Below are 11087 nucleotides of genomic sequence, written 5' to 3' on the forward strand. Positions count from 1 at the left end.
TACAACTTATACAGGGTGAGACGAGTTTATCTGGGGTTCAGGCTCCCAGGAAGGCTGTGCACTGGGTGTTGGGGCAAGATCCTGTTAACTGAGCTGCCCCAGGGCTGAGGGAATCTCCGTGTGTGTATTCGGCAGAGGGTGTGGCCCTATCTCTGGGTCTGTGCTGGAGGGGGCCTGCAGGGTCTGGCTCAGCAAGGCAGAGTCAAGGGGTGCCCAGGCTGGCAGAAGGGTTAGGCTCCATGGTATCTCAGGACATCAAGTGACAGTCCCAAGGGGGGGCTCTACAAGTGAACCCGCCACACTCTCCTTCCCCTCCCCGCACCACCCCAGATTGTCCCAGCCCTGCTGCTCCTCTTTCCATGGGCCCAATGGAAGATGAATATGGACAGCCAATGGGAGCTGGAATTTGCCAGACTCTTCCAGGGTGGGAGGGGAGGGGAAGGGAAGGGACTGGGAATTAAAACTGCAGGGCAGAGAGCCAAGGAAGTGTTGGGGTCCCGATCCAGTTCCCCAGCTTCTAGTCGCCTCAGCTCCCAGGGGACTTTCCCTGTGCTCCCAGCTCACACACCTTCTGGGGCACTCCCTATGCCCAGAGCTCCCAGCCCCCCTCCATGTCGACACAGTTCCCAGGTGGCCCCCCACATCTGACCGTACAGGTCCCCAAGCCTCCCAGTTCCCAGCCCCCTGCTGCCATTCTCCCCAGCTCTCAGGAGCTCCCCCTTTTTCTTACTCAGCCCAAAGGGACATGCTAGTGCAGGGGGTTGGGGAGATTTCAGGAGCAACCTTCCACCCTCACCACCCACCCTAGCTCCCTCCATTGCGCTGGAGCGTGTTACCGCCCCCTCCCCCAATCACCCCCTGCTCTGGGCCGGGGGAGGGGCACTTGAAGATTGGTGATGCTCAGTATTGGGGTGGGAGAAATCTGCCCTTCTGGAGCCCGCATGTCATTGCCCCCTCCCGGTATCCCCACACCAGTGTGAGTCTATCCAGCCACGTCCGGTTCCTTCCCCCCTGTTCTGGGGCTCTCAGGTCACCGTGCGCCCCGGCCACCACAGCCCTCTGGTGCCCTCCTGTCACAGCGCCCCCCTTGGGCTGCGACCCTCTGGGCTCTGGCAGAGGAGCTGGATGCGGGGCTGAGTGGGAGAGGTTGGGAGGTGCAGGAGAGGGACGCCAGCCCCAGAGCCCCCTCGCCCTGTCGGAGCGCGGCCGAACACCTGCTCCATCGTCTTGGCTGTCCTGCTCAGCGACCAGACGAGGGGTCCCTGGGGCACTGGCTGGGGGAGTCAACGTGACCGCTGTGGGGTTTCCATGGGGCCCGTCACCGTGGCATCCAGACGTGAGTCACTGCGGGGCAAGACCGGCCCTCCGGGTGGGTGCCATGGTCAGGGAGGTGCTGTGGTTAAGAGGCAAGAAGCAGGGTGGGCCTGGAGTGCGAGGTCATGGAAGGGAGTTGGGGGCAACGGGGGGGGGGGGGGTAGAGGCAGGGTGGGCTGGGGGGAGAAGGGGAGCCTTGGAAGGCATCTACGGACAGGGGTGCCAAAATACAGGTTTGCCCAGGGTGCTGTTTTCCCTAAGGATGGCCCTGCATGTGGCCAGCGCCAGGCGGGAGCTCCCCACATGCGAGAGGCTCAGGCATGTAGCTAACCAGTGCAGTGCAGCTGGATCAACGGCTGGGGACGCATGTGCTGCTCCAGTGGGGTGCTGCTCGGCGGGGGTGTGAAACTTGGCCATGCACAGGAAGTTCCTGATGGCTTTGCATATTTGAGGTTCCTGAGTGGAATTGTGGGACTCATGTGCCTAATCATTGCCCCCCGCACCAGCTCTTACAGCTTATCAAAGGCCTGGGCTATTTCTTCGTGGTGCAGCAAGGCCTGGTTGGTCGCCCTGGCAAGGTCACCGGTATTCATGTGGGCTGGGCTGGACAGGTCAGTGGTGACAGGAGCTTCTGCTTTGTTTTCTGCAATGAAGATGGGAACCTTTGCTCCCAAGGCGAGTGTGGACACTCAGGTGTTTGTGGTTCCTCCTGTGGTTCTGAGAGACCCACCTTACCCTCTGCTTCCCTGGCATAGGAACCTTTCACTGGAGAGGCGACAGCAGCTTTGGACTATATGCTGGGGAGCTGCAGATGGACAGCTCTGTGCTAGGTGCTTTGGGGGAGATCCGCACTGATGGGTGAATGGTGGACAGGGAGCGATTTTCTGGAATGTGTGGAACAGGCAAAGAAGATGCCACTGTGTAACACCCCGAAACAGTAAAGGAAATAGGGGCGTGAAGGTGCAGTGAATCTACCAAGGTGGAAGGGCAGGAAATGAATGTGATGTAAGCAAAGAAATGACTGAACTATGTTGCAGTTTTGATTTTATTAGGAATTGATGCTTGGGGAATGTTACATATTGACGGAAATATTGCAGACTGACTTTTTTTAGTAGAGTTGGACATTTGAAAAAATAACACCAATTGATTAAAAAACGTTAACAAATAACATAGTGCAGCAAGAGCCAGATTAACTCTCCTGTGGGCTATTAGATTTTGTGGGGCTCCTGGAGGCTTGGAGTACAAGAGTGGCCTCAGGGCCAGGGCAGGGGATTGGGGTGTGGGAGGGGGTGCAGCTCCAGCTGGTGGGGTGGGCTCCGGGGTGGGGCCAGGCATGGGACGGGGGGTGAGGTTCAGCAGGAGATTTGGGGTGTGGTATCTGGGAGGGAGTTTGGGTGCAAGGGGGCTGTGGGCTGGAATGGGGGTTGGGGTGCAGGTTGGGGCTCTGGGCTCAGGTTGGGGTGCAGGAGGGGGTGCGGGGTGCAAGCTCTGGCTGGGAAGTGCTTACAGCTCTTGGTCAGCAGCACAGCAGGGCTAAGACAGGATCCCTGTCTGCACCGGCTCCGTACTTTTCTGCTCCATGATGTGGTTAGCTAATGGGAGCTGCGGAGCCAGTGCTGGGGACGGGGCCAGCATGCAGATATTCCTGAATGTCCCTCGCCTAGAGGCTGCAGGGGCACACTGGCGGGCCGGATGAAAAGAAGCAGTGGGCCCCAGGCCCTGGGCTGCAGCCCCTAAACCCTCTGCATTAATCCAGCCCTGAGTGCAAATGTAGGGCCAATGGAGCGCAGGTTGAACATAGTCAAAGTGCTGAATGAACCTCTGTTTGTGCCGATGGGCTCCCACTCTCGTGAAAGCTGGGTGCTAGGAGCTGGGCATAGAGTCATAGAGCTTAAGGCCAGAAGGGACCATCCGCTCACCCTTTGCTTTTCCTGGGGGTGGAATAGCGGGGGCAAAGCCCTGCTACTTGGGAGGGGGTGGTGTCAATGGAGACTGCACTATCCTGTATTCTCCCCTGGGTGCAGGACATGGCTCGATTGGGCGGCTGGTCATGATTTTGGCAACAGAATGTTCTCCCTCACAGCTGTTTGCATCTGCACCAGATGCATCATCTCACTTTCCTGGGCCAGGCGCTCCCTTTCCATCTCTTTCTGTTCACTTATGAGACTTTCACATCACTTCTGGAAACCTCTTCTCCTCACTTCTGCCTACAGGATTCTCTGCTGGGAGGAAACCACAATTTCAGCTATTAGTACCTGCTGGTAAATAGTAATACCTTTAGTTCTTTCTGCATATTTGATTCATTTATAGATATATGTTAATTATTCTATAGAATCTTTATCTTCAACACTGGTCTTGACCAACCAGTAACCCAGTCAGGAATGTATTCATTCTGCTGTATTTAATAACTCTAGGCTGCCTTCATGTCTGTAAAACTCTAGATATTCTTGATAACCATCTCCTTAACATATATATATAAAATGTTAACATATGCATGTGTAGACAAGGGAAACTATAGGTTATAGAAGATGTTTTCTGTTCGGGAAATCAACATGGAAGCATGATTGTGGAGTAAGAAAGACTGAGAGATATTAACTTCAAGAATTGTTAGTCCTCTCAGCTGTAAATAATCATGCCTTCACATAGAAGTCACGTAAACTGAGACTGTTTAAAAATGCCATCACAACATATGTTTCTGGGAGAATATTCTTGGCAACTAGGTTTCCTTTGTCTGAAACCCTGTATAATGATAGTGATATGAAAACTCTGGGAGAATGAAAACTGTGTGTCAGGACAGACACATATCCGACTCTTAGTCTGACAACAAAGGGTGGTAATGTATCTGTTTATTTCTGTATTCTGTATAGTGGTATGGTAATCTCCGATTAATAATCTCAGTTTAAATCATTTCAGTTGAGCCTGTTATTTTGATAATCTCAAATCATTAACTCAGACATGCAACACGTCTTTTCTCATCTTCTTTCCGTTCCCTTCAAGATTTGCCAGACATTCAGTGGCTGATAATGCCTCTCTATGCATGGACTGTTCATTGCAGGAGCTAGGAGAACTCAGAGCTATCAGAAATAGTTCTTGTCCCAGCACTCATCTCCATGGTAACCATGATAACATGTTGCTTTGGTTTCATTTTTTAAATCATAGAATCATAGAATATCAGGGTTGGAAGGGACCTCAGGAGGTCATCTAGTCCAACCCCCTGCTCAAAGCAGGACCAATCCCCAATTAAATCATCCCAGCCAGGGCTTTGTCAAGCCTTGTCCCATCTGCTTTTCCAGACTGGGCTGCTCTTGGAGATGGAAGGACATTTTCTACCTTACTTCACCCTTGAATAGGATGCCTGTACAACGGCTGGGAGGGGGTGGGGGGGGAAAGCAAGGGATAAGTTAATATTTGCAGGTGCACTTCTGCAGCCTGTTCTTATATTGGAGGATTTTACCTTGAGGTGTGTTCCAGAGAGGCAGCGAAGGGTCTTGTTCAAAAAGGCAATGGGTAAACCAGGAAGATTTGTAGCGTTGCTATTTAGTAAGATGGTGCCCCCAGAGCTGGTGCAGGAGTGGAGGGGAAACACCCACTGCCCTGCCAGCCCTTGTAGTGTGTGTCGTGCCAAAATACAGTACTGTCCGCCCCTTAGAGAAGAGAATTTAACACCCAAAGCACAAACAGCAGCGCAAAATTAATGGATTTTTGCAATATTTGGTCTGAACCCAAGAGGTTAACGATGTAGCCACAAATGCCTTATCTCTATGCATCATGAAATGTCTCTGTAGCCTCCCCTGGGCTATTTGCCTCCCATTAGAGTGATTGCTTGAAGCTGTAAAGGGAGCTAAAGGCTCAGGGCATAGATCACCCTGTGAGCCAAAGAACTTTCTCTGTTGCTTTTCCTCTTTCCCTATCTGCTGTTAACGCTATGTGTTGAATGTTTAACCAGCAAGGTGCTGCCCCCTTGCCCAGCGGAAGGATGTCTGTTGTTCATGGGAGACGGCAGATCTGTGTCCAACTTTCTTCTTTGTCAAGCTGATCCAGCTAATTCCTCCATTCAGTCCAGCAACACTGAACACAGTTAATGGCAGCTGGAGGCCCTGCAGATCTTTGTGGACTTGAAATCTATGGCACCCCATCTCTTAGTCCCACCGTGTGTCTGTGTATTATGGCACCCAGTGGCTATTGCCAGACAGGAGATGGACAAAGGTGACGGGCAGTAACTTGTGACAGGCAGACTCCGCTCTGTGAGAATTTGCTATCTGAAGTCCAGGAGCTGGGGACGGGTGGGTGGGATGTAGCAAATGCTGACAGCATAGCAAACGGGAGGATCTAGGTGCCAGTGTCTGCTACTGGCAGCAAATTGTGCCAGGGAGCAGTCTTGGGACGAGCCTCGTAGGAGCCCATCCCTAGTGCTGCTCAGCAGATCAGAGATTGAACTTCCTGGGTCAGACGCCACCCCTGCTGCCTTTATTGCCCTGGTTTTCAACCTATTTGTCATTGTGAGCCGTATACAGTATTACCTGTATGGCCCGGGGATGTCACATGGGTCGCCGTCGTGTGTAGACTGGGCCACAAGCAGCCCACAGGCTGCAGGTTGAGAACTTGTGATCCAGGAACCGGGCTGAGCTGCTGCTGCTCCCCAGTGGGGTGTGTGCGGGGGGCACCCTTCCCTAGCTCTCCTCTGTGCCCAGCTGGGGGGGAGGGGGACGTTCTCCGGGTGGGGGCTGGAACCAGCCCCCCGGGCAGCCCCAGGCTCTGCCAACACCAGCTCCTGAGCTGCAGACTCCAGGTGAGGGGAGAGACGTTTGGGAAAGAGCTGGGGCTGGGCAGGAAAGTGACTCTGCACCAATGGCCCCTCCTCACCTCAGCTCCACTCCCAGGCAGGGGTCTGCCAGTCCCAAAGCTGCTGCCCTCCCTGACACCCCCAGACTCTTACCCAACCCTCCTTCCTGGACAGGAGAGTGACTGCTGCTCCAGATTTTTAATCAGGGATGTGGGGAACCCAGGATATCTGCAGCGTGACAAGGTGAAGGAGAGAGGATGCGGGAGGGATGGCCCTGAGTTGGGGAGCTGTGGGGTTATGGGAGAGCCAGGAAGTAACAAAGGAGGTGATGTCGTCATCATGAAGAGATCGGATTATGAACAGGAGGCCACTAGACAACTCTCCCAACAACACATTTTACAGGCCACTATCCTCTGATCCACTACCAAAAGAAACTACACCATCTGCTCAAGAAACTCCCTAAAGATACACAGGAACAAATCCGCACAGACACACCCCTAGAGCTCAGACCAGGGGTATACCATCTGCTTCCCAAGATCCATAAACCTGGGAATACTGGATGCCCCATCATCTCAGGCATTGGCACCCTGACAGCAGGATTGTCTGGCTATGTATGTCTGTCCCTCCTCAGGCCCTATGCGACCAGCACTCCTCGCTATCTTCGAGACACCACTGACTTCTTGAGGAAACTACAGTCCATCAGTGATCTTCCTGAAAATACCATCCTGGCCACTATGGATGCAGAAGCCCTCTACACCAACATTCCACACAAAGATCGACTACAAGCTGCCAGGAACAGTATCCCCGATAATGTCACGGCAAACCTGGTGGCTGACCTTTGTAACTTTGTCCTCACTCATAACCATTTCAGATTTGGGGATGATTTATACCTTCAAGTCAGTGGCACTGCTATGGACACCTGCATGGCCCCACAGGATGCCAACATTTTTATGGCTGACTTAGAACAACATTTCCTCAGCTCTTGTACCCACGTGCCCTCCTCTACTTGCGCTACATTGATGACATCATCATATGGACCCACGGGAAGGAGGCCCTTGAAGAATTCCACCGGGACTTCAACAATTTCCATCCCACCATTAACCTCAGCCTGGACCAGTCCACCCAAGAGATCCACTTCCTGGACACAACCAGGCAAATAAGTGATGGACACATAAACACCACTCTTCACCAGAAACCTACTGACTGCTATACTTACCTACGTGCCTCCAGCTTTCATCGAGAACACACCACACGATCCATTGTCTAAAATGAAACCCTAAGATACAACCACATTTGCTCCATTCCCTCAGACAGGGACAGACACCTTCAGGAGCTCTTTCAAGCATTCTTAAAACTACAATACCCACCTGGGGAAGTGAAGAAACAGATTGACAGAGCCAGACAGGTACACAGAAGTCACCTATTACGGGACAGGCCCTACAAGGAAAATAAGAGAATGCCACTGGCCATCACCTATAGCCCCCAGCTAAAACCTCTCCAGTGCATCATCAAGGATCTACAACCTATCCTGGAAGATGATCCCTCACTCTCAAAAACCTTGGGAGACAGGCCAGTCCTCGCTTACAGACAGCCCCCCAACCTGAGACAAATACTCACCAGCAACTACAACCACACCACAGAAACACTAATCCAGGAACCATTCCCTGCAACAAACCCTGTTGCCAACTCTGTCTGCATATCTACTCAAGTGACATCATCACAGGACCTAATCACATCAGCCACACCATCAGGGGCACATTGCACATCCACTAATGTCATATATGTCATCGTGTGCCAGCAATGCCCCTCTGCTATGTACATTGGCCAGACCGGACAGTCTCTATGCAAATGAATAAATGGAGACAAATCTGACATCAAGAATGGGAACATTCACAAACCAGTGGGAGAGCACGTCAACCTCCCTGGGGCCAGATGCGTTGCATCCGAGAGTACTAAAGGAGTTGGTGGATGTGATTACAGAGCCATTGGCCGTTATCTTTGAAAACTCATGGCGATCGGGGGAAATCCCAGACGACTGGAAAAAGGCTAATGTAGCACCCATCTTTAAAAAAGGGAAGGAGGAGGATCCTGGGAACTACAGGCCAGTCAGCCTCACCTCAGTCCCTGGAAAAATCATGGAGCAGGTCCTCAAGGAATCAATTCTGAAGCACTTAGAGGAGAGGAAAGTGATCAGAAACAGTCAGCGTGGATTCACCAAGGGCAAGTCATGCCTGACTAATCTAATTGCCTTCTATGATGCGATAACTGGCTGTGTGGATGAGGGGAAAGCAGAGGACGTGTTTTTCCTTGACTTTAGCAAAGCTTTTGACATGGTCTCCCACAGTATTCTTGCCAGCAAGTTAAAGAAGTATGGGCTGGATGAATGGACTATAAGGTGGATAGGAAGTTGGCTAGATTGTCGGGCTCAACGGGTAGTGATCAATGACTCCATGTCTAGTTGGCAGCCGGTATCAAGTGGAGTGCCCCAAGGGTCGGTCCTGGGGCCGGTTTTGTTCTATCTCTTCATAATTGATCTGGAGGATGGTGTGGATTGCACTCTCAGCAAGTTTGTGGATGACACTAAACTGGGAGGAGAGGTAGATATGCTGGAGGGTAGGGATAGGATACAGAGGGACCGAGACAAATTGGAGGATTGGGCTCAAAGAAATCTGATGAGGTTCAACAAGGACAAGTGCAGAGTCCTGCACTTAGGATGGAAGAATCCCATGCACCGCTACAGACTAGGGACCGAATGGCTCGGCAGCAGTTCTGCAGAAAAGGACGTAGGGGGTTACAGTGGATGAGAAGCTGGATATGAGTCAGCAGTGTGCCCTTGTTGCCAAGAAGGCCAATGGCATTTTGGGATGTATAAGTAGGGGTATTGCCAGCAGATCAAGGGACATGATCGTTTCCCTCTATTCGACACTGGTGAGGCCTCATCTGGAGTACTGTGTCCCACACTACAAGAAGGATGTGGAAAAATTGGAGAGAGTCCAGCGGAGGGCAACAAAAATGATTAGGGGACTGGAACACATGACTTATGAGGAGAGGCTGAGGGAACTGGGGATGTTTAGTCTACGGAAGAGAAGAATGAGGGGGGATCTGATAGCTGCTTTCAGCTACCTGAAAGGGGGTTCCAAAGAGGATGGATCTAGACTGTTCTTAGTGGTAGCAGATGACAGAACGAGGAGTAATGGTCTCAAGTTGCAGTGGGGGAGATTTAGGTTGGAGATTAGGAAAAACTTTTTCACTAGGAGGGTGGTGAAACACTGGACTGCGTTACCTGGGGAGGTGGTGGAATCTCCTTCCTTAGAAGTTTTTAAGGTCAGGCTTGACAAAGCCCTGGCTGGGATGATTTAATTGGGGATTGGTCCTGCTTTGAGCAGGGGGTTGGACTAGATGACCTACTGAGGTCCCTTCCAACCCTGATATTCTATGATTCTATGACACAGTGACAAACTTGAAAGTTGCCATACTTAAAAAAAACCCTTCAAAACCAGACTTCTGTGTGAAACTGCTGAACTGGAATACATTGGCAAGTTTGACTGTATCATACTCAGCCTGAATAAAGACTGGGAATGGCTCGTTCACTGCAAAAGATGTTCTCCCTCCTCTGGTATTCACAACTCCTCATCAACAGTTAGTAATGGGCCACATCCCCCCTGATTGTACTGACCTCATTAGCACTGGTCCTCTGCATAGTAATGCTTCACACCCATTTCTGTGAGCATATATTTATTCACCCGCCAAACTCCAGCTTGCACTTCTGCATCCAAAGAAGTGGGCTGAAGCCCATGAAAGCTTATGCTGTAATAAATGTGTTAGTCTTTAAGGTGCCACAAGAATCCTCGTTGTTTTTCCAGGAAGTAAAGTTATTATTTATATTATATATCTAATATTATATCATTAATATATAGAATCATAGAATCATAGCACTGGAAGGAACCTCGAGAGGTCATCAAGTCCAGCCCCCTGCACTCATGGCAGGTCCAGCGCCATCTATAACATCCCTGACAGGCGTTTGTCTAACCTGCTCTTAAAAATCTCCAATGATGGAGATTCCACAACCTCCCTAGGCAATTTATTCCAGTGCTTAACCACCCTGACAGTTAGGGAGTTTTTCCTAATGTCCAACCTAAACCGCCCTTGCTACAATTTAAGCCCCTGGCTTCTTGTCCTAACATCAGAGGTTAAGGAGAATAATTTTTCTCCCTCCTCCTTGTAACAACCTTTTAAGTACTTGAAAACTGTTATCATGTCCCCTCTCAGTCTTCTCTTTTTCAGACTAAACAAACCCAGTTCTTTCAATCTTCCCTCATAGCTCATGTTTTCTAGACCTTTAATAATTTTTGTCACTGTTCTCTGGACCATTTCCAATTTGTCCACATCTTTCCTGAAATGTGGTGCCCAGAACTGGACACTATGCTGCAGTTGAGGCCTAATCCACACAGAGTAGAGCAGAAGAATTACTTCCCATGTCTTGCTTATGACACTCCAGCTAATACATCCCAGAACGATGCTTACTTTTTGTTGCAACAGTGTCACACTGCTGACTCATATTTAGCTTGTGGTCCACTATGACTCCTAGATCCCTTTCCGCAGCATTCCTTCCTAGGCAGTCATTTCCCATTCTGTATGTGTGTGGCTGATTGTTCCTTCCTAAGTGGAGTACTTTGCATTTGTCCTTATTGAATTTCATCTTATTTACCTCAGACCATTTCTCCAGTTAGTCCAGATCATTTTAAATTTTCATCCTAGCCTCCAAATCATATAAATGATTAATATCACAGAATAAATGCCAACAGCCAGTGTTCCATACTGGGGATATGTGCTAATGTAAACCAGATTGATTGTGTAATGTTACACTCCATATTCTTTATGGAAATATGCTTATGATATGGATATGGCAGAAATGAGATGTACTTTATGCAGGATGGCTCATGGAAGATATAATTGAAAAGGTTACGATTTGTTGAATGTGATTATCCAA

The 11087-nt window shown here is 50.3% G+C and overlaps 1 protein-coding gene across 2 annotated transcripts in view; it reads right to left on the bottom strand.

Annotated features, from left to right (window-relative positions):
• Window positions 1-2389: 2389 nt before the first annotated feature.
• The window catches only part of LOC140911914 (class I histocompatibility antigen, F10 alpha chain-like), a 93248-nt gene continuing 84550 nt past the window's right edge, over window positions 2390-11087 (bottom strand). Inside the window, exon 7 of one of the 2 annotated variants that reach the window (XM_073346071.1) lies at window positions 2390-3533. In XM_073346071.1, coding sequence (XP_073202172.1) covers window positions 3484-3533 — 50 coding nt within the window. In that variant the 3' untranslated portion in view covers window positions 2390-3483. Of the gene's footprint in view, window positions 3537-11087 lie in introns of both variants that reach the window. The other variant, XM_073346069.1, reaches the window with a different exon arrangement.

Source organism: Lepidochelys kempii, chromosome 5, assembly GCF_965140265.1.
Source record: "Lepidochelys kempii isolate rLepKem1 chromosome 5, rLepKem1.hap2, whole genome shotgun sequence".
Taxonomy (NCBI): domain Eukaryota; kingdom Metazoa; phylum Chordata; order Testudines; family Cheloniidae; genus Lepidochelys; species Lepidochelys kempii.